Source organism: Phalacrocorax aristotelis, chromosome 15 (genome assembly GCF_949628215.1).
Source record: "Phalacrocorax aristotelis chromosome 15, bGulAri2.1, whole genome shotgun sequence".
NCBI lineage: Eukaryota > Metazoa > Chordata > Aves > Suliformes > Phalacrocoracidae > Phalacrocorax > Phalacrocorax aristotelis.
In genome coordinates this window covers 1,189,030-1,213,064 of record NC_134290.1, presented here as the reverse complement: position 1 = coordinate 1,213,064, position 24,035 = coordinate 1,189,030, and the positions used below count along the sequence as shown (strand labels likewise).

The 24,035-nt window shown below is 39.8% G+C and overlaps 1 protein-coding gene across 1 annotated transcript in view; it reads left to right on the top strand.

Annotated features, from left to right (window-relative positions):
* Nucleotides 1-13,441: 13,441 nt before the first annotated feature.
* The window catches only part of SLC5A1 (solute carrier family 5 member 1), a 47,818-nt gene continuing 37,224 nt past the window's right edge, over nt 13,442-24,035 (top strand). The window contains exon 1 of the mRNA XM_075110486.1: nt 13,442-13,514. Coding sequence (XP_074966587.1) covers nt 13,470-13,514 — 45 coding nt within the window. The 5' untranslated portion in view covers nt 13,442-13,469. The remainder of the gene's footprint in view (nt 13,515-24,035) is intronic.

The following is a 24,035-nucleotide window of genomic DNA, read 5'->3' as shown; positions in this document are numbered from 1 at the left end:
AGTTACTCTGGTAAGTAACCAGTTTTTCTTGTGACTACTTTGGGATAACTCTAGTTTTGAAAATAGTTTTTCCATCTTGCCTTTCCTCTGGATGTAACTTCTGTGTATGCCTTTCCATCCTTAATACTTGCACTTGTGACCTGAACCTGTAAGTTGGATGGACTGGCTTCTAGAGCTGAATGTATTTCTGAAGGAGCACGAGGGCACTTCATGACCTACTCCCTTGGCTGCTTTAAGCAGCTGCAATAGGCTCCTATATAGTGATCTAGAAAAACAGTTATGGTAGTACACTTCATGTTGCGGGAAATGAAAAGAATGGTTGTATTTTAAGTCATGCATGAGAATGCCTTAAGAATAATAATGAAAGTCAGAAGGGTGAAAACATGTCAGTATACTTTTATCAAATACTCTCTGTCAGCATGGGACCAACCTGAAATCCTTCAACAAACCAACTGGAGTTTAAGAGAGAGAAAACAGGAACAATATTTCAGTGCTTTGGATTCTTGTTTTTTAGTTCTATCCACACCATGTATTTGAATTAATTTAGCATAGCTGCTCAAGAAAAATTAACCAAAACCAGTGTAACAACATGAAAAAACATGTTGGATATGTTTTAGGTTCACTGAAGAAGCTCACTGAAATCAACAGCGCTTTTTGAAGAGTGTGAAGTCAGTTATACACGTAACTGACAGAGGACGTTTAGATCTTGTTCTGGACAAACCCAGAGCACTTGAAGTTCCACGTAGATGCAGATAGTTTCTGAGTGTCAATGATTTCTGGGATAAATGAAGATGTATTCCAAACACTGAGGTCAGGCCAGGTAGATTTTTAACTAGTGTCAGAAGTTGAGCTGTTAGAAATAAAGTAAGCCAGGCTTCCGACTACCTTTGCCTGCATGCCACCAAGCAAGAAAGCACTTTATTGATACAGTTCCTTCCACAAACCAGTCCCAGGTAACTGTTCTTCCACATAGTTGTTAACAGTCATTGTCATGCCTGTAAGAAAATAATCTATAGGTACGATTATTCAGGCTCCTCATTTGATTTTTATGCTTGTGTCTACGTAATATGAAGATGATAGGTAAGTGTAAAATATTGCAGGAGGCAAAAGACTTTAGAAGTCAAAGAAGTTTGTCTTCTGCATGTGAAAGAGCAAGATTAAGCACTAGAATATTGTAAAATACCTCCAGAAAAGAGCTATTTCAGATAAGAATGTTTCGGAAGCAGGTAAGACAAAAAAGCTGGAGGAGAGTGTGATAAATTAAAAAAAAGGTTTCCATGAAAGTGTACACTACAGTGGAAAACTTTTGAAAGTCCTTTTGTAATCTCATTCTGTATTTTATTCTATTGAGTAATAAAATGTCAAACATGAATAACAAGGAATGTATCCTGTTTTACCACTATAAACTGATTTAGAATACACAAGCTTCTGGATTATTATTACTGTAATAGCCATCTTCCGCTAGTCAAGCATATATGAAAAAATATTAGACTTTCACTATTATTGTTCTTGATGAGAAAACCAGAAAAACACAACACACTGAGAAAAAATATTTGAGTCAACAGTTACATAGCAACAGGAGCAACAATAACGCAGAATGAGCCTCTCTTTCTCTCATCTTTTGATCATCTTTTGATAAATCTACTTTCTACAGTTAGGGAGTTGAGTCAGCATGCTTAGTAGACTCTGGCCTTAAATCTGTAATGTTACTTAAAGGAGAACTGATCTCGTTTGGACTATATAGCCATTCCTTTAGCCTCCTAAAAATTTGTCACTTTGGTTGTGTTTCAATTTCTCAATGTATAAAATATTAGCAAGATAGTTATCCTGGACCAAATTTGTCCAGTTTTGGCTCGGATTGTTGGCTCCAGCAGAATCAGAATCACAGAATAGAATCATAGAATCATTCCAGTTGAAAAAGACCCCTAAGATCAATCAAGTCCCCATCATCATGTCCCCAAGTGCCATTTCTACACATTGTGTGAACCCCCCCAGGGATGGTGACTCCCCCACCTCTCTGGGCAGCCTGGTCCAAGGCCTGGCCACTCTTGCAGTAAAGACATTTCCCCTCATCTCCAACCTAAACCTCCCCTGATGCAGCTTGAGGCCGTTTCCTCTCGTCCCATCACTGGTGACTTGGGAGCAGAGACCAACCCCCCCCTCACTCCAGCCCCTCTCAGGCAGCTGCAGAGAGCGAGAAGGGCTCCCCTCAGCCTTCTGATAATACAGAAGGATACAGAATAGATTTCTATGCATTCTGAAAATAATAGTCTGACTTTTTAAAATGGTAATACTCATGTGGTAGAAAGCTACCACAATTGTTCTGCAAAACGTTCTTAACCCTTGTGCCAATTCTCTGCTTCCTGTCCTCCAAAGACATTCAGTTCTTACTTGTGATCCAAATTATCTTATTTTGTGATTGTTTCATATAATTTGTCTTGAAAGATACATATTTATTGTTGAAAAGTGTTTACAAATTTGTATCTTAAAGAGAGGGGACTGCAAACAGATATAACAATGGAATTTTGTATTCAAAAGAGATAACACTGAAAATATTTTATTGAAAAACAAGCATTACAACTGGAAGTCAAAGACTAGGAGGCAAGGCATCACAAATTAAAGTAGTTCGTATAAAGTCCTATTATTCTAACTGTGGTTTATGTTTGCATAAAGTAATTTTCCTTAGTGTTGATTTGCTTTAACTACTCAGATGTAACTGGTCTTGAAAGTATTTTGCAAATAAATTTGAAAACTTGTCTTTGAAAACTTAAAGGATTGACAATGAAGGTTTACAAATACAATACTCCAATTATCTGTTACTTATATACAACTATTAAGTAATGGTAAGCAAAAGTAGTACATAAAATGTGTGTATACATCTTACAGTTTCTTGAGACCTTGAATGGTCCTTAAATTGATGGACATTGATGGAATTTGATGGAATTAGTGAAGAGCCACTCGTGTAAATTAAGTCAGAGTCAATTTATGCAGAACTGCAATGCAATATAAGCTGTGTTGTGTTCTCTTCACATGGCACATCATTTGGAGTAAAATTGGAATTGATTTCAGTTCTTGAGTTAGAAACTCAAAACACTTAGATGTATTTGTTGTTCCACTCTAGTATAATAAAGGCCATGGAGAAGGCAATCTGTTAAATATTTGCTTTCTCTGGCTATTGAAAGGGATTGCCAGTCATTAGTGTCCCCCAATTGCTGCAGGTTGTAGGTTGCCGAAAACTTGGGCAGGCGACAGCATAGTTTTAATTTTCTAATATTTTGAAATAAATTTCTATTAACCTGTGTATATTTTATCACTGTGGAGATCATTAAGAAATTTTTTGCAGGAAGCTGTCCTATCAGATTCCACTTCTCAGTACATAGAAACTTTTTTTTTCCCTGTTGATTATTGATACATTAAAAACATCAAATGGAGGCTACTGAACCTCTAAAACCCCAAAGCTTATACCATGCCACTGTTACAGTTTAATACTCTCTGTGAATTTACATTGGAAACCACTGGTGTATTTGAACCAAACTTTATAGGCAACTGAAAGACTCAAAGGGATCAAATTCCATCACATTTCATGTACGCAGTGGCTGAATAGAGCAAAGAGCTCTTGTTAGTGCTCAATTATGGAAAAGCTGAAGTGAGCGCTTCCTTCTCCTGAACAATATGAAATCTACCCAGGAGCTTCATCCCCAACGTACAGATTCTTTGTACTCCAGGTTTAAGTTAAATACCGTTTGAAATATCAGTACCATTCAGTAAGTGCTACATTCTACATTTCGCTTATACCTACATTTTACTCTGTTTTTCATCTGTTTAAACTGTGTGCTTTTCAGTGCAAAGACTACCTTATCTTCTATTTCTATGCAGAGTGCTTGTCCCTTTAGATACCTAATGAGTTTGGGGTTATCTGTGTGCCATTTCAATGAAAAAACGGTAATGGTTTAGGTAGGAGTACTACCTAGTCACAAATGTACTCAAAAAACGGTGTATGTAAACTTGGTGTGTCTCCTTCATTACACAGCCACCTTATCGGTTGTTTTTCTTGTACCTCATTCTGCCATTACATTAAGTGAAGTTAAGCTCATACGTTCCTAATACATAAAAATAAAATTTGTCTCTTATTACACATGTGAACAAGGGTAAAAATCACAATACAAATATGTACTTGCTCTGTATTCTGAAATGTCACTAAACACCTCTGATTTCTTTTAAATTTGTTTATAAATTTAAAATATTTTTTTTTAGATTTTTAAAATTGATTCAGTGAGTGCTATCCATTTCAATGATTTGCTTTGTCTTTGCTTGAAATTGGCAATGGGTAGTTCATCTGCCAAGACTTGTGTGAAACATCTGCAACTTTTAAGTCCTATGCATAAGGCCTGATACGCAATGAGATAATAATAAGTCTGATCAGCTGACTGTACTCACTGCATACTTACGAAATCAACATAAAATACTGTTTGGCTACTGTGAAAAACTACAAAGATGATTTTGGACACAGGGATATTTATTGAACGTTTCGTACAGATTGATTTCAAGGTAGCCCAGTATAAATTAATTCCATCAGGCGATTATGGAAAATAAATTGTCAGCTTCAAATTTTCATGTGTATTTAAGATTTATCTTTAGAATAGTTTAATTAGATGCTTAAATATTACCCAGAAATATGGAAGCTGCATACTGAAAGCAATACAATTAGCATAGAGCACAGCTATTATAACACATTTTTCATGTTGGAGGAACCAACCTAGTACAGTATGTCTCTCTGCCATAAGCACAATCAAGTGAAGGAAGCATTTAATATCAGCGCTTTGCTGAAATTAAGGTACAGTTATGGTGGGGACTTTTTAAAACTGTAAACATACTGTAAAGCCCTCTGCCATAGAGAGTTTATAGCCTGGGGAAAAGAAGATGGACTGTTTATATCTAAATATTAAAATATATTTCTTATATATGTGGGTTTTAATGACATGCTTTGTTTCTTTTCCCCAGTTACTTCCCACTTGGCTTATATGATATCAGATTTTTTTTCTTATATCACAGCTAACTTTGAGCTTTGATAATAATTTATGGGACAGTATCTATATGGATCGGCTGAGAGAAAGAGGGCTGTGGAATGAAAGGAACTAAAAATTCTTTGTGAGAAACAGGTGGAATTTTTAGGAGAAATTGCAGCAAAAAAAATGTTTTTTCACTGTTCTAGTGGGGTAAAGATGCTTGGACATTGAGAATATGTGAATCAAGAAGCAATATCTTCCTCTTTAAAACTTCGGGATAAGTGTGGATATCAGTACTTTCTGGCTATATCAGCAAGATGCTTTTTTATCACTAGAATTTGATTTTCTGCAGTTGTAAACTGCGGGCAGTGAAGACTGGTGCCGTTTTGTGGGTGAGCTGCGTAACCTTCCATGTGCTACAGTGCTACAGTTACAAGTACTTTTTCCATTTGGTTGTTAATCACAAGGGAAATATGTTTATTATAACTCTTCCCTATATGCCAATTGTGATCTAATCTTCCATAACTATAAATATAGTTATATATTTACTATATGTATTATATATAATTCAAGTATACATATTTCTTTTTTCTGAATTTTCAGTGTTACATGCTGTCTTATATTTTAGTCTAAATAATTTTAACTAATGATTGCAGAGCAGTTTGGTTTGTCCTAATGCAAACGTTCTAGCCAGATGGATTATTTTCACTTGGGTAGGTATTCGTCTGTAGCCCTCAGGTGCATTAGGGCAAAGCACTTTGAGTATTCCAGCAGTGATCGCATTTTTATGGAGGTAATCATTAAGAAATTACTTATGTACAATTATGTACTTAAATTAGTATGAGCTATTTTCACATAATTTGATAATATGATCGATTCCACTTTAGGATTTAATCTAGAAGTAGTCAAACTCTTCCATCTCTGAAGAATTATCTGGTTTAATGCTATATCTAAGGGAAAAAACAGATCAAAGCATGCTGTCCACATGACTTCCAGTGCTGGAAACCCGGTTGTGTTTGCAGTAATTATATGTAAAATCTATGGCATTTGGAGAGCTGCATCCTTGTTTGAACATCTGAGGAATGACCTTTACTCAGAGTTTTCTCAAGCAGAAGCTACTGAAAGAAGAGGGATTACAGTAAAGCACTGATTTCTTTCCCAAGCATGTAACGCACACGTTGGAAGGAAGAAGGAGTTGTAGGGGGTTGGCAAGAAAAGCATTTTGCTAACAGGCTTTCTGTCTGTTGCTGTGTCCTCAGCGTCACAAAGGGACGTCTGACTCCTGCAGAGGGCAGAGACACGGCAGGGGTGCAGTAACATAGTACCTGAGTAGCTGGTTTCCCTCCGGCGTCAAATGGAGAATGTTCTCTCTCTGCAGCGAGAACCTTGTGTTTGTGCCATGGTTACTTTGCTTTAAATCACAGAAAGAACCCAAATCTGAGGTGATTATTCTTTTATTGAAGTACAGTCCTTGTTACTTTAGTGAGATACCTGCCCAGGAGAGTCTGAGAATTAGGGGTGCTGGGACTTGAAAAGACCACCGAGAGAAAATGCATTTTTCGTGCGTGTTGGGGAGGTGTGTGCGGCACGCCAGGATGATCCAGCACGGCCGGGGACCATCTGTAGCGGCTTCCTGTCTCCATGGCAGCCAGAGCCGTACCGGAGCAACCGTCTCTGTTCCGTCTCTGCACCCCGAATCCCGAGCAGGGAGCAGAAGGCCTAATCCCACGTTTGGCGGGACGCGGCACTGCTCTCTCCCAGCGTGTCTTGCCTGGAGACAACCAACATTGGGTCAGTGCGTCTCTGCTGAGGTTCCAGCATGTCCTTAAAGGGCAGGAACATTTCTTGTTCACTTGTGCCACCTCAAGCTTTTTAAGGGCTGCTCTTTGCCTCTGCTGAAACATGTCCTGTTAAGCCTCTCTGGGCTGTAAAACAGTATGGGAGGGTTGGGAAGCTGAGGCCTTTGCTGTCATCAGTATCATCAGCCACCAGCATTGTCAACAGATGAGGACGCTTTGGTACGACCACTGGTTCACCCTCCTGGTTTTCACAGCCAAGACTTCCTTGCTTTGAGATTGGCCCTGCACTTTTCTTCTGTGTTAATAATGTTCATTTTTATGTACTGCAAAGTATGAAGCACTGCAATGACCATCACTAACTACAGATGTTTAGAATTGTTCAATAATAAAAAGTAAATGGTGCTTTAACTTTGGAAATACCTCATGTTACAATTTGTCATGAGCCACTGGGATAGAAGGCAACCTAAAAAAGCTCACATCTGAAATTTCTAGTAATTTATGATAAGGCTGATTTGGAACATATCATGGGGGAAAACATTTCACTTTATTGGGAAATTATAAAATTTCTTGATAGAATTTTAATATAATAACATTAAAACTATTAACTATTAAAACTATTAATATTACAAATATTAACTTCCTGTTACAGTATGAACTGTATTTTGACTTAATGTTTGGTATTGCTGAGAAAAAAAGGTGCAAGTTCCATAAACTGTTCATCTAAAGTTAATTTTGAAGGTTCTGTTTGTTCTCCTTTGACAGCTGAACATAATTTCACTGAAGAGGAGAGTTAAAATCCCAGTGGTGGTAATAGTTCTTTCCATTAAATATGTTCTCGTCCTTCCAAAGATCTGTCAGGTGGCTTGCTTGTCCTGGCTGGACCTTCATTTGTTTCAGTGTTCAGTTGTTTAAAAAATAACTGATGCTTCCACAAAACTAAATTAAGAATTCATTATTTTAATCTTCTCTTAATTTGTAAAAGCTTCTCCCTGCCACTGTCGTGTCCGGTCCCCCCCGCCCCCCCCATAAATATTCCATTATTTACATTAAATCTGACAAGGTAAAGGACTTAAGAAGTGAGCTCTAAAAATGAGAGAAACTAAGCAGTCAAGTTCTCATCCAAAGGGAGATGCAAAGAAAAACAAAAAAGCAAATAAGACAGATTATTAAATCAATTTAATTTTTAATGAGCTACGTTTAATGTAGATAGTTACATCACCGAGGCTGAATTGCAGGGAAAGTTCTTTACTGTTGCTTTTTCTTTGTATTTTGAAATTATACATTAGGACCTGAGCCTTTTCCTGGACTAATTGTACCATTGATACCCAGTTCACCAGCTTTGACGGTGAATGCAGTCAGCCGTCAAGAGACCTTTTCTATGCTTGGAAATTTATGATGCATTTAGCACAGCATTTATTCTAGAATAACGTAGCATAGTCGACGTTGTGATTGGAACGAACAATTATTCTGAAGCAGCCATTTTCATAAAAGCATCTTTGTAGATGAGCTCTAATGTACTGTAAATAAAGTTAGAATTTCATCTTCAGTACTCTGTCATTAAATGGTTTGTCCTTTAAGCTTTTATTGCACTATGTTGTCCTCAGAAGACATGTAGGAATTTTGGGATTTACAGTCCATTGACATTTTACTGGGAATGAAAAAACTCAACAGTTGAGGCACCTGACACAATATTTATGTCACTTTGACTAGTCTGAAAGTGGACGGAATTAACTATTAGTTTTAGCCTAGTAAAGCCCAGCTTTATCTGAGCTTAGTAGCCCACTGTTAGTTGTGTTTAAAAAAATTGCTTAAAATTTTTACTAAATACATTATATGTGTTAATTCTGCCGTAAAAATTATGCTGTATCCTGGGGTTAGGGACCGATTAAGAACCACTAATGTGCCAGATCTCTGGGTAAGGTATTATGAATTATTCATGCTGTTATCCCAGTGCAATCACAATAATGTCTTGGTGCTAATTAGCAGGTGGATGGGCTGACACAAAGTCAAGAATACCCAGGAGGTATTCTGTTCAACAGTTATTTGAATTCCTGCTGATAAATATCTTTTCTGCTCTTAAAATTTATTTCTTATTTAACAGAAAAGACTCTTACTTTGGGGTCCTTTCTGTTATTTCAACATTAATTAAAAAAAAACACCAAAAACAACGAACCAAATACTTTTTTAGAGTTAAACTGGTCTGAGAGCTGGAGCATTTGACAGCTTTTGGGAAAACTCTGCAAGGTTTTATTGTTACGTCTCACTATATTTGTCCATACTGGTGAGCTGCATTTTACCCTTTCTTCTATTACCCGTGAGCTTTATTGCCTTGTATTAATCAGACCAGAATTTGTCTTATTTTTAGTGAATGCAGAACACCTGTATGTGCAATTGTAAAGCACAGCACTTACTGTAGTAATGAAGTAATTAGGTATTTGTACATATTATTATTTATGAGTTAAAGGAACACAGTTTAAAGCAGCTAACAGATAACCCGCCTTCCTTTTTTTTACTTGGCTGTTATTCATTACTCTATTTTTTCTCCTTCCTCTCTTTTAAGTCAACTCTCAGCATTTCACTTTGACCTAATGTTGGCATGTATCACTGTTTATTAAAAAGGGATTATTAGAAGTCAAACTGAAGGGCATTATCAAACCACCTTGTATTTTGCCACTGTTTCTTAAAAAAATCCTTTTTTTTTTTAAAAAAAGACTGCAGCCTGAAACAGCTTCATCAATGGAGAGGTTTCAGTCTCACAGCTCAGCCTCAGAAAAAAAAACACAAACGAAACAATCCTCCCCACCACCTATTTCCCACTTTTTTCTTCTCTAGCCGTCGTCTTCCTTCATTTCGTGCTGACCCTGCCAAGGTTTCCTTCCCCCTATGCTCCCTGAAGAAATACATTCTGGTAGCTCCATGCAGAGGTGACTGGCCGGTAGGACCTCTTGGCTCTCCGAGAATGCCCAGCGTAGCCTGGCTTTGGTGGGGGATGTGGCACTTAGCTATGCCGCTGAATAGCTTTCGGTTTAGGGAGGAAGAGTATGAGGACTGAAGAGCAATACTGGGGGACTGATGCTGGCCTTGCTTTATGTTCCTCTCTCTGGTGTTTGTGTTTCAGCTCATCCACAGCGTGAGATATTTTGCCTCCCTTTCCTCTCCTCCCCTTTTCCTGTTTCTCTCCCTCAGCCACCACATCCTTCCTGGTGCTGCTTATCACGGAGATTTGTCTTCTCTCCCTCGGTTCTCACTCTGCTGCATATGATTAAGCACCTGGAACATTTCCAGCCTGATGACTGCAGAGTTTTGCAATGAAACTCCTCTGAGGTTTACTGCAGTAAGGCTGCCTCAAAATGCACTGCTGTGAAGGAGTCAGACTTCATGTACCCTAATGCCTGTCTTCGTACAGATTTTAAAAGTGCTTGGCATAATAAATGCATCGTCGTTATCTGAATAACAGCAACAATCTGCGTGAGGTCTCATAGTAGAAAAATGTTTCATTGTTACAAACGGTACAAAATCCTTCATGTAGAAAACTATTCTCTTGTTTTCTTCTGAAATGTGCAGGCAGCTGAACTGATGGACGCTGCTGCCATTGACTTCTCCGACTCTGCTTTTTAGGGGCTAGCCTGGAACAAAAGCTTCATCTACTGTTATGCTCAAATTGAACAGGTTTCTATACTTATGTAATTTGGAATTTGGGTCTGAATAGACCAGCTGAGGTTCATCTTGGCTTCAACTGTAAAAACCAAGCGCTTTTGGTGGTAGATGTCACTGCTACAACACTACACTGCTTAATTGCTATGTTACAATCACAATTGCTACATCGGATTCTACATTAACTCCTTCTGAAATGAATGGTGGAGGGCAATTATTGTGCTAACTAAACTAAATTAAGGTTTTGCTTAAGAGAGAATATGTGAAAATGCTTTGCTGAATAGAAAAATAATGTGAGATAGACTTGGAAGCTTCCTCAAGAACATTGTCCTAAGCTTTTAGCCTGCAAGCTGTCTCAAAAGGCACTGCTTTTTTTTACTTGGTCTTTCACTCGAGGCTGTGTACACTGATAAAATGCTGTGTATCAATAATGCCAGTGTTCCATTGCCAAGAAGCTTTTTCACAAGGCTTTATAGCCATTTAACATGAAGCTGGTAGTAATGTTGTCCGCTGGCTGAGACTTTCCAGAATTAAAAGGCAGTTGAATTCAGAAAGGATATTTATCTTCAGCAAATCCAAACATTTGAGAGTAGAATAGAATTGGAAGAAGAGCTAGAAAATTAAAAAGCAGGAAGAGGCTCTTTGCTTCCATCTTGGTGAGGGTCTGAAGGAGCTTTTGATCAACGGGAAACACATTCTTATTTGTCAGTTGGCCAGGGTCTTGTTAGCTTGTCTTCAAGTGCAGAGAACAGAATGAAGAGGGCAAAGGAATCTCCTCAAGCCCTGTGCAGGCATGACAGTAGCACCTGGTTACTGGCATTGCTGTGACAGAGCCCCTGAGGAACTGGTCAGTCAGAGAATGGAAATGTATTAGAAAATGTACCTTGTATTAGAGAGAGTACCTGGTATATTCTATATATTGCGGCTTCACTTGGTGCCTTTCTGGAAATTTCTGACAGTTTCTTATGGATTGTCAAAAGTCTCTCTGCTAAATCAGCGCTTAAGCCATGCCTAAGCTTCATGTGACCATGTGTGCTGTGGTTCAGCAACTCTGACCTAAATAATGGATCATTAAAGTAGATAATGGAAATAAGATATGTGTTTTTTTTTAACAAATAGTAGTTTAATTCTCTCAACACTTCTTTTTTGTCCCAGTCTCCTGTCTGTCCTTACACTCCATCCATCTATACCTTTCCCTTGTGTCTATCCTTCTCAAAAGGCTCATGTTTTTACCTCCATTATCTTTTATCCTGCTCTTCCCCAAGTCCTCTTTTGCCCTCCCTGACCTACCTTCCCACTTAAGATACTTTCTTCCTGGCCTCGTGGAGCATTGCCATGGTGACCACATGATGTCATTGCACTGGGAATGGTTGCCTAGGAAACTGTATGATGTCATTGCACTGGAGACAGTTGCCATGGTTACCGAGTTGGCTGAGGTAACTGGGGAAACAGGGCTGGTCATCTGACCAGTGCCAGGAAATGTTCCCATTAATGGGAATGAAGAAGAGACTTTCATTCGTATTTTTATATTCCGGGGAGGGCTGCCTGCGATTCAAAGACTCTGTTTCTTTTTCTGCTCTGAAGTGCTCCGTTTGGGCTGCTTTCTGTTGGTCTGTGTGATCTTGCTCACCTGTTTCTACCATTGAATGTTACTGTGATTATCAAGCCGCAATAAAATGGGGAAAAGCTCTGTTGTCCTGTGGTTCTGTGTAAGGTGGGTGCCCACCTTCTATTGCTGTTTGATTTTTCCTGTTTGGTTCCTTTTGCTTCTGGGATGAGTAGCCCAGCCTGGTTATTATCCCAGCAGATGTCAGAGGTACGGTGAATGTCACATGCCTGAGCTTGCTTCATCTGCACCAGGCTCTGTGTCTGTCTGTAATTTGTTTTCCACTTCTTTCCTGCCTTTCCCAATTTCTATTTCACCCTTGCTGAAATGTAGCTGTCTTGTTTTAGTAATTCCAGGAGTTCCAAGAAATGTCCAGTGGGAAAGGTGAAGCAGAGGTTAAATAAAAAGTAGGAAGCAGCTATTAAAGGCCAAGAACAAGCTTGTTAGCCTTTACTGAGAGCATAGAACAACGTGTAAGAGTGTGTGAGGCTGATCATGATTCGCGTAAGGATTTGGGAATGTAAACGGCGGTTAGAGCTCTGTGTGTGTGATGTGCAGATTGGTAGCTCTGGCAGAGTGTTGTGTATTTATACAAACATACATATAATTGCTCTATGGATAAATAAGATTTTACAAAAATGGCTTTTCTAGACTTCCTGTAATTTGAGTGAATTCCATGTCTAAGGTAAATTAGGCAAATTATGCATGTGTAAGTGTGGGCATCCCCACATATCAGAGGGTCTTTACTCTCCATACCCATGCAGGTGCTCTGGAGTTCACTAGAAACTCTAGTTACAAACTTGCCATTGGTTAACCATGAAATGAGCCCTTCTCTGGCCCTCATGTGCACTGTGATCCTCAAACTGAGAATCATAATTTGGGTTAAAATCCTTACAACTACTGTGGAGCTGAAAACAAGGCTGCTATCAAAGAAGATCTGGAGAGTGCTTGTGGCAGGCCAGATAACTGAGTACTGCAGGGTTCCTGAGTGCCTAAATGACTGATTGAAATCCGGGGCTCCTGAAATGGGATGGGGGTAGCATCCAAGTTTTGGCAGAACTAGGTGAAAGGTTGGGAAGAGAGAATGTAACTTCATTGGGTGGGAACAGAATTTCCAGACTTAGTCACGGGGGGGAACAAAGGGGTAGGGGCTGGTTTTTTTGATGTTTGGGGTTGAAGTAGTAAAACCTTTTATTAGAGTTTAATTTGGCTTCCCTTCCTCATACTTTAAAAATACTCTTTGGATAACTGTTTGTTTGTTCAGTGGACTGCACAAAGCAATCTCAGCCTCTGTGCCGAAGTTACTGTAAAAGAAGATTGTGCTTCACATCTGTAGCTAGGTAGGGCTGCAGGAACCGACGGTCGTAACAGACCAGACGGCAACGGGACAGAACCGCTAACGAGATGGAAAGCAGCAGCAGTCAGCGCTGCGGGGTTCCCAACGGTCAGGTGAGAGCCGTCAATAATCACTGGCCTCTGCTCCAGACCTGTGCGTTAAATTCTAACTTGATAACAGCATTTAGTTAATCAACATGCAATGGCGGTGTTTGCAAATCAGGTCGCTTTGTTCATTTTGAGCTAACGGACTTTCCTCTCTGTGAAGTATGTGTCAGTAATCTTGCAACTTTCCCCGCCTCTAACGGGCTGGAACAATCCTACAGTTACTAGCGTGGGTTCGTGATCACTTGTCCTGTCAACTGAGCTTCAGAATGACGCCCGAGCTTGCGTTTGGTTTATTTCAGCACTATACCTGGCAACTTGGGTTTGCTGGATTTAAGTACATTTTAAATATTTGCATTTGGATCACATTTATTGGTAAAATATGAGAAAGAAAGCAAGAAGCTGGACTGTGTTTGTTTAACTCTCAGGGAGGTGTGGGAGAAGGTTGGTAGAGCTTATGATTTTTTGGTAAATTTTGGCTGGAACCAGCAGGCACGTTCATGATTCATATTCCAGCTACCTGCCTGTGGTCTTTCACTGGCATCAGGTGGTGAAATACTTGTAAATATTTTAAAAAATAATTGTATGCTGTGACATAGCAATACGGGAGATCTCGTCGTGATAAAGAATTATAGGTTTGTTTTCCCCCAGAGTCAGACTCGGGGTGCCTACAGCGGCGGCCAGCCCACGGGCTGTGCGAGCTCCGCTTTTGCTGACTAATGCTTCCATCTACTGGAGAACGCCGTTCTCACAGTATTCGCTCTGCACTGCATGCCGAGATCCAACGTTTTGCTAATTAAAACCCCAAAGATTTATTAATTATGAATTATTATAACAAAAATAGCTCCTCTGCGATATTAAGTAGCTAACACGAAATGCTTTTACGCGCTCTGTAGCTTTACATTTGAAAGGTGTGTAACTGCCTGCCTACCCTGAGCCAATGCGTTATGTTTTAGTCTAAAATACAGTCTCTAAGAGTAGCCATATAAATCAAAGTACAGAATCTACAAACGTCTTCCTAGTGGGCAATTTTGTGACTTGTGACACAAAATAGTGTTTCCAGTAAGAGACTTCAGAGGCTGCAGGACTGCCCCTTTGTGCTTTATGACCAAATGAGAAGGGGGCACGTCTCCACTGAGACGTGATGTATGTTAGTATTGGGATGTAGAATCGTCGCTCTATCCTTTTGTTGTTTATTATTCTTGTTAGGTTTTGTAGGAAAAGTGTACAAATAAAAAAACCTCACCCCAAACCCTAAAATTTAGAGCGAGTAAATAATTGTTCTGTGTTACTCTTATTTATGACGGTTGTTAAAGTGATGATATCAAAGCACCTTTGGACTTGATCCAGTGGCGTTACAAATAAATATAACATGCTTATATTAGATATAAATTGTGAACTTATATATAAATGATAAAGTTATAAAATTTATAAGCTCATATGTAAGACTAGATGTACTAGTTAAAGGAATAATTTTCGAGGAATTTATACAAACTACTTAAATTTTTCTATATAGTATAATCCTATATGAAGATAACATACTTAGCTATGTTTATTTTTATTAAATATATTTATATCTGTATAAGTAAACAATACTTAGTGCATTATAAAATACTTAGTACAGTATAAAAAGGACGTAATAGAGCCCTTTGCCCCTGCCTGCCTGCAATCTGTGCAATTCTGTGACCTTTGGGATCATTATTACACTGAGATATGTATCTTCAGCTGTTCACATGAAAGCTTGACACACTCTCCATGTTGGCCTTCAATAACTCTGTCGAATAATCAGCTTTTGAATTTTATGCTACCATCAAGCTTCTTGAGATGCCTGTGCTTGATAAGGTGCTATGCGGTTTGGGTGTTTAACTTAATCATACAGGAACCACACCAAGTGCTCTGTGGTTTAAAGCAGGGATTTGCAACGGTGTTCGAAATCCAAGGCACAGGAATGGATTTTAGGGGTTTAACATTTTTAAAACGACGAGAATGGTAGGAAGTATAGGCTTTAGATTTGCATTGGTTGTTCTCCTGTTGAGGAAAAATAGTTCCAGATATCTTCTGTTGATGATACTATATGTTTTATAAGTAAATTGATCCTGTGTGGGTGTTTCTGAGCTTTTTTGAAAATAAAAAGCTCGGTCCTTCTAGGCAGCATGTATTCTGCCCTGAGTGTTGAGAATGTGGGGACATGAAGCTGTGAATGGTAGGAACACTACAGCCTATGTCCCAGATTCATAATTTGTGTGGACAAATAACTCCTGTTTACCTCGGCAGCCCTTGGAAGGTACTTTTGACTAGGATTAACTGAGCTGAAAGTGCAGTTTAAGAAGTTATGTGGAGCCCAGAGGCAAAAATGTAGGCATTTACAATTTCCCTTGTGTTGTTTCTTCATTTGCAGAAGCAGCAGTCTCTGAAGCTGCCAGCCGTAGTCATTTAATAAAAAGGATTTTCTTGGAGTTAAAAAAAAGAAAAAAAGGCTGTCAGTCCATCATGTTATATACGCAAACACAGGTGGAAGAAGTGCTTTTCTCTGAATCACCATGCAGGAGCACATTCCACTGCTGATGTGTGTGCTTTCATCTTCAGAGTGTTTTGGCTGCCAGTATCTTTATGGCTCACATACCATCCAGAGTCTGGGCAGACCGTAACTCACACATGCATGTCTGTCCACTATGGGCTTTAATGTTTTTACTACCTTTGAACTGAGATGGAGCTACTTACTGTCATTATTAGTGGATACATGTGGTCTTGCTGCTTCAAATAGTTTTCTCAGAAAGTTATTAATAATTTAGTATTTAGTCAACCGACAACTTTTAATTTTCATTAGCAATCTACTTAGGGTGGTCCCAATTGTCTCTTATGTGATGTCACTGTAACTTTGGACAGTTGGCATATCCCAGGGAAATGATGTTTTCGTATGTCCTTCACCTTCTAGGGTTGTAAACATAGGGATGTTGTGATGCTGTGTTGCCGGATTGTTTCAAATCCTAAGTTGGCATCAAATTTTAGAACCAGTTTCCTAACTGATGAAGAACATCAATACAAAACACTTGCACCACAATTGTCCGTGACCAGATTCACAAAACCTGATGCCAAATTTTTCATTGGATAACGTAACAGACAGAAAATGTTTCAGGGTAGTTTTGCCCTGAAAAATATATTTATACAATCTTAATCACAGTATGATGCTCCTTAAATTTGGAGATAACATTGGCTATTTTATTATGGATATTATGGATAATATTGGTTATTTTAAAAGAAGAAAACTGTCTGGCATGTATGGGAGAAAGGGAGGGTAGGTATTGATTTGAGCAGTTGAGTCAGACAGAAAACAATTTATTTTTCAGTTCCTGGAGAATAAGCATTGAGTGGGTTATTCATGGCTGCCTCACGCTTTCTGCCTTTGAGTCACCGATGGAGCAGAGAGCAATTCTAGTCTAAAGCAGAAAGCTGCTCTGCATTGGCTGTGCTCTTAAACCGGGAATAAGGATTTCTTTCTGATTGAATAATGCAAGGATGGCAGCGTTCACTGGCGAAACAGTGACTGTGCCAGTTTGCAAGCTTTATAAAAGTCGCCTTCTCAATACTTTCATGGTGCTTTGTTGTACAGTGTCAAAGTTGGTTTTGAGTACCATTCCATTACATCTTGTGAAGTAGCAAGCAGAGGCAAATTCATTTTAATATTCTTGATGTTCCGTCATGCTCAGCTTGGTGCAATAGCAGGTGGGGAGTCCTGGGTACAGTGATCTAGCCTGGTGTGATGTGACTGAACAAAGGAGAGATATCAAACAGCGTTCTCTGTTTACACAAGCTTATGTGATATAACAGTTTTGCTATTGTCTTTTTTTCCCTACGCCACTTGTAGTGGTTCAGTGCACACCTTATTTACTCATTTCAGTTCCGTTCAGTATGATTTGTAGAGTTGTCTCTTACACAAATTGTTCCGTTGTATATTTTGGTGCTAATTCTATCTTCCTTTTTCCTCCCTATCTATTAGATCTTGTTTCCATGTGTTTAATAAGCCTTTCATTGTGTTTCTTGCTTCAGATGGAACAATGGGGAAATCGTTTTCTATGTACGGAATCATTTCTTCCTGAAGTTTCCAATTGCTTTGGATAAACAAGCCAAACAGACGAACGCCAACTGTAACAATGGGAAGAAGCAAGTTTCTCTTTCTGGACCATAAGTTAAAAACCAAGAGATAAGGTGTGGAGGGGAAAGAAAGGCCCTGTGATGGCCTCTCTGAGGAACACTCCAAGACTGTCAGTGAGGTGTGTTCAGCATCATCCAGACAACCTCTCTTACTCTGCGGTTTTATAGCACCAAAAGTAGCTTTCAAACCAGGAGAGGAAGTTTCGTTTCTTTTACTGAGTCTCTCCGTGTTGAGTGGATGTCTCTAGGACTGCACCAGCATTTCCCTCCTCATGCTGTAGATATTGGAGCACCTCCTAGCCCTGAAAATGTCATCTGGTTGCTTTCCATGGAAGCTCAGGAGACAACCCACCTGTTGCTCTCTTCTGTCCCTGATGCCACAAGTAGACTCAGTAGCACAGGAGTCTGTATAAGCTGACTGTTAAATCACGCTTAAATTTACCTCAGTTAATAAGGTCTTGTTATTGTGTGCCTGAAGCTACTTGTGAAGATGTAGAATGTAGAAGCTAGCTGTAGCTCCACAGAGCTCTCTTTCCTCTTATTTCTGGTACTGCTGCCAACGGACATCACAATGGGATAGAGTTCTCAGTAGCCTCCCGTAACTCTGAGCCCTGTGTGAATTACTCATCCATAAATGCGTTAAGCTGCTTATGGATCATGTGGTTGTACTTTTAGTAGTTATGTCAGATACTATGTGAATGACAGTCTAAGAATACAAACAAGTTAATTATCTGGTACTTTGTGTTAGAGGTCCGGTGTTCCACCCCTTTTGCCTGTTGCTGTTTTTATAGTGTTATAAAGATCGGAGTCAGCCAAGATTTATATGCTGTCAATTAGATTACTTATTTCCAGGGACATGACAAAAAAAACCAAACCAAACCAGACCAGACCAAACCAAACCAAACCAAACCAAACCAAAAAAACCCTGACCTTTTCAACATAATTTCCCACCTTCAGTCTCTGCTGAAGTTCAGTCCGGGCACAAGGTTTTTTTGCTGTTTTTTCCATCTTTATAACTGCAAGTTTAGTTTTCTGGGGAGGCGGACAGTTCTTCCGTGCTGCTTTCTTTCCAAATGTTTGCCTTGTTCCACTGAGAGACATTCACACATCCTCTTAACTAAAAAAACAAACAAACAAACAAAACCAAAAACCAAAGAAACCCAAAACAAACCTTCATTGTGGGTGGTGAACAAACAGTTGCTGGATGAAATCCAAAACTTGGTGGGAACATCAGCAAGTGAGGTGAACCATTTGTAGAATGAGGTTTTTCTGGAATGCACAACAAATCAGAAGATGCTGCATTGTATAGGATCATAAAGTTGATTTCTCTGCCTTTCACTTTCATTGGATTTAAATGAAAGTGCTACAAAGATACAAAGTCATTGCCCAGTCAATGAAGTAATTGGTTTATCAGTATTTTGTAAACAATAGGTGCAATAAGTGCTTCTGGTCAGTGCCTGTTAAAGAAGCAGGTACCCACGTCCTTTTGCAACCAACAGCCTTCATTTCCCATCACTAGAATTATCTCTGTCCAAGTATCTGTTGCTGGGGTGGGAGAGTCCTGTAACCTGAGTTTTCTTCTCTCTGCCAGGACTGGTACCCTGCAAAGTAGGTTTGCAGCTATTCATGGCTTAGGAAGAGAAAGCAGTAGTCACTCGTATATTGGAGTAGAGGACTCTGCTTTTCAGAACTAACAGGTGACTACCTTTTCCAGTATTTAATAAATAAGAAGGCTATGGAAAATTTTAGTGGGAAATCTATAACTTTTTTTCATCAGTACGGCTTATGTAGTTCAACGTTTGGTTTTTGTGGATGTGGGATACCCTCTTGTGCTCCTTAGAAGATTTCACAAAGCATGTTGAAGGTCTCAAAAAGGCTGCAGCCTATTTCCTGTAACAAGTTGTTCTGTAGAAAAATATGAAACAAAATAAGCAGCTTATTTTTTTCTCCAAGACTTCTTCAGGAGAAACCAAAGTGCAGCCTTACTGGCCAAATTTAATTCCTGGAATATCATCCTGATTTTTTTTTTTTTTTTTGGTTGTTGTAGAATATTTAGGTGGATAACCAGGAAGTTAATGAAATCAGACTGATGGAACATAAGTGAGGATAGTTCCACAATGTTGTCTTTTGCTTGAATAAGGACTGATCGCTGACTTATGCGCAGTGTGAACCTTACAGACACACACAGCAGAGACTGCAGTTTGAGCAATTTTATAAAGGCTTGGGAAGGCGCTCGCTCTTCTGCCAAATCACCCTTCTGAATTCATAATGTTTTAGAAACCTTGTCAGCTGGGATCTCTGGCATGGTCCTGTACACAGCTCATATGTAAACCTTATTAAAAAACACATTATGTGTTTGTTGCCGAGGCAACACAAGCCATTAAGCCCTAGAAGCACAATTCATAAGAAACAAATATTAGCTATTAACAACTACTTTCTCCATTAGTGCCATGAAACCTGCATGAAATAGCCTTGCAGTCTCCGAGCTAATGGAAGTGACATAACTGGAGAATGAAAAGGTGAACCGAGGAATGACAATTCACTGAGCCAGAGTAAGGAGAATGCAGGACTGTGCATGCTTTCTTCTCTTGTATTGATAATCCACTGAGCACCTGTTTATCCTACTGGTGTTACCACTTATTATGGATCACATTAAAGGCAAGCCTTTGCCAAGTGAAGCAAGTTCAGGTCTACATTTTCCAGGAGGTCTATTTGGAATATGAAAATAAAAATTAGAAATGGGAAAAGTGAATGGTGAAGTATTTTCTATTGGTTTAAGTTTTAATATCTTAGTAATTTTAAATTTGACTTCTCTGGATTTAACATGTGATTCCATTATAATTAGCTAACTCACAATGAGGTTAACACAAAGTGTGGTTAAAGATAACATTTTTAAATTTTTGTGTTTTGGTCAATCTCAACTTGATATTACAACCTAGAATCTATTTTCTTCCTCTTCATCCTTCTCTTTCTAGTAACACATTGGATTAATGACTTTTTTCATATTAATAATGCAAAGCACCTGGAAGCTTCTTGTGAAGAACCCATTGCAGCTACACAGGCCACTCTGTGCCCAACTTCCACTGTGCTTGTATTCTAGCAAATATTTCTAAAAAACAAAAAAGAGGAGGGAAGTGAGTCTGGCTCAGTGTTTGACCGGTCTAAACAGTTGCCACTCCTAAGTGTGATCCAAGACCACGACGGACAGTCAGGACCCCCAAGGCTGGCCTATGTTATTGTTAATACGTTGTGCTCACCCTTGTTCAGCTTTGGGATCATGAAGTCAAAGTCATTATGGCCCTTTATTCTCAGCTCTTCCACTGATTTTGAACTATTCTTTCTGTATTTGAGGGGAGAATTAATGTTGCTGTCTGATTTTACTATAGTGGGGTAAGACTACTGAAATACTGCGGTATGTAACATCAGGCTCCAAGTCACCTACCAACAGTTTAGTGTAGTAAATCAGTTGTAGTCAGTTGGTGAAGTCCATTGTCAGCTTTGCTCAGACTTTTTTCAGGCATCATACCTGCAACCCCAAAGAGAGGTCTATGTAAGAACTCAACAAATAGCCATTAGAAGCTTCCAGACTTTGCCCCCATGGCCCTAGTGTAGTTTCAGCTAGCTCACGTGCAGTTTCTGTTCAGATAAGTCACAATGAAGTAGTGGCACCGAAGTATACTATGCTTTCTCCAGGGTTTTATGGGACTCTGCCTGACAGCAACCTTAAGGATTTGGCAGTGAGTACTAAGAAATTAGTATATGACAGTGTTGACTTTTTTAGTGGCGTAATTGTGAGAATATGCATCAAAGCTCTGGTTTGTGAGCCTGTGACAGCATACCCGCGTGCAGACATGAGCTTGCCAAACAGCCTTGTGTAGCAAGGTGGCCTTTGAAGAATGAGAAATGTGTCAGGGATCTCCAGACAACAAAATTTAGTTTGAAATGGGCCTCCAGACACCATGAAGGGCAGGGCTAATTTCAAAGTTAGATCACACTGCTCAGGGCCTTGTCCAATCAGGTTTTGAAAACCTCCAAGAACAGAGACTTCTCAGTCTTTCTGGGCAATTTATTTCTGGGCTTAGCTGAATTAACTTACACTGAGTTTCCACACATCCACACCCCCCACCCCCCACTCCCCCGCCACAGTCTGCGAGCACTGCTTCTTGTCCTTTCACTGTGTATCTCTGAGAAGAGCGGCTCCGTCTTCCATATAACAGCCCTTTAGATATTTGACTATTTGACAATGACAGTTGAGTTCCTCTCCCAAACGTTCTCTTCTTGAGGCTAAACAAACCCAGTCCCTCAGCCTCTCCTCATATGCCGTGTGGTCCAGACACTTCCTAATTTAGTGACCCTCCACCGTACACTCTTCAGTTTATCAGTAGCCCTGAAGTGATGAGAGGCCCCAAACTGGATGCAGTGTTTGAGGTGCTGCCTCACAAGTATAAAGCAGGGTTCGCGTCCCTCAGCCTGCTAGCTGCGCTCTTGCTAATGCAACCCTGTACGGACTTAGCCCGCAGCGTTGCAAAGAAATGTTGCCATGGCTCACTCATGCTGAGCTTGCTTTCCACCAGCATCCTCTAGCCTGTTTCACGAACTTATTCTGTCCCAAGTGCAGAACTTGTGTTTGTCTGCGCTGAATTTCACAAGGTTATTTTTGGCCCGTCCCTGTAGCTGACCTGTAGCACCTGAATTGGTCTCTTGCATTTGATGTCGTCTGTGAACTTGATGAAGGTATGTTCTGTCCTATTGTCAAGGTCCAGGCCATTGATGAAGATAGTATTAAACCTGATATAACCTGTAACCATCTTTCACTTAGACTGTGAACCTGATGGTGCAGCCAGTTTTTCACCCACCTTTTAAGCTCGCTCATCCAGTCCATGCCTCACCAGTTCGTCTGCAATGATACTGTGGGAGGCCATGTCAAAAAAAAGTCAAAAGTCCATGCTCACAGAAACAATTGTTTTATTGGGCAAAATTTTCCCTTGGTAAATCTGCATCAGCTGTTCCCGGTCACCTTTTTTTTCCTTTGTGTGCCTGGAAATGACTTCCAAGAAGACTTATTCTCTTCAAATAAGGAAAATTCCTATGTTTTACAGTGTGCTCCTAGCCAATTTCAGTCGCAGAATTAAAATTACAGCAGCGAGTTGGTCAAACTTAGAAAATTCTGCCTTGGTATCCTGAGAGAGAATTACCCCTCTTGTAAGTTTTATCTGTGGTAAGGCTGGATCACTTGCAGCTCAGGACTGATGTGGCTCAGGCATGTCAGCATGAGCACAGGTGCAGTCTTTGTGCTGGCTGTTAACACAGTATACGAAAGGATGTCCTCGAATGTGCCGTATACTGATAGCCATGTGTTTTCCTCTGTGAAGTAAGAAATCAGGACACATTATAAAATGCAGAAGTTTGTGGAGAAATTTATTCTTTTTCAGATTAGTTCTTTCCAGGTTTAATGTCAGGGAAAACACTGGGCTACTGTGAGGACACTTGTACTTCGTGACTGCCAGGATACCGTGCCATTTTTGTTCTACCATCAAACACAATTTGCCAGGCTGTAGCAAAAAGCAGCCTGAAACTGCCTGGCAGCTATCCTACAAGCTGCTCTTTTTCTTTGAAAGCTAGCGACAGAGATGCATGCAGACTCCCTTTGCTGAGAATGCAAGTTCCTACTCATCACAGAATACATCTAGTGAAAAAAAGGCAGAAGGGGAGGTGGAACAGATGGAAAAGGCTGCACTGAGTAGAACTTTTTTCAGATGCCGACAAGACACGCAAATCAAGACTGAAGGACTTTAATTTGTCAATCTAAGCAGTGTCTTGGTCTGACAGGAGCATCCAGAGTACAGGATTGCTCTGCAAGTGTACAGAAACTACCAGTGGAAGCAGGATTTTGGAATGGGACAGACAACGTTTGTGTTACTGGGTGGGGAGCTCAATGCTTTTTTGGCAAAGCAGCAACTGGGGTGGAGCAGTGAGAAGGGAAGCCTTGGAACCTAGGAATGCCATTGCTCTGTTTTCATTCAGGAAGTTTGGGACTTAAAACCTGCCATTGCAATCTGGGAGGTGACACCAGCTGTGTGGAAATTTCTTGGCGCGTTGTTATGTGTGCACAAGTATTAGTAGCAGGCTTCCTTTGCGTAGCTATAGGTAGTTAGCTATACTGTCGTCACCTCTGACAACGAAAGTTGTCCCGTCCTATCCCCAAAATGTTGAACAAGTATGTCTTGATGGATTTTATTTAACAGTGATTTGACCATAAGTGTACCTCAGTTCTGGCATGGTCTGAGGCACCCTATGTTTGGATTCAGTGAAGCATCTGATCATGATGAAGAGAGTCTTACATGGTAAAATGAGTCTTTCCTCTGTTATTGCCAGTTG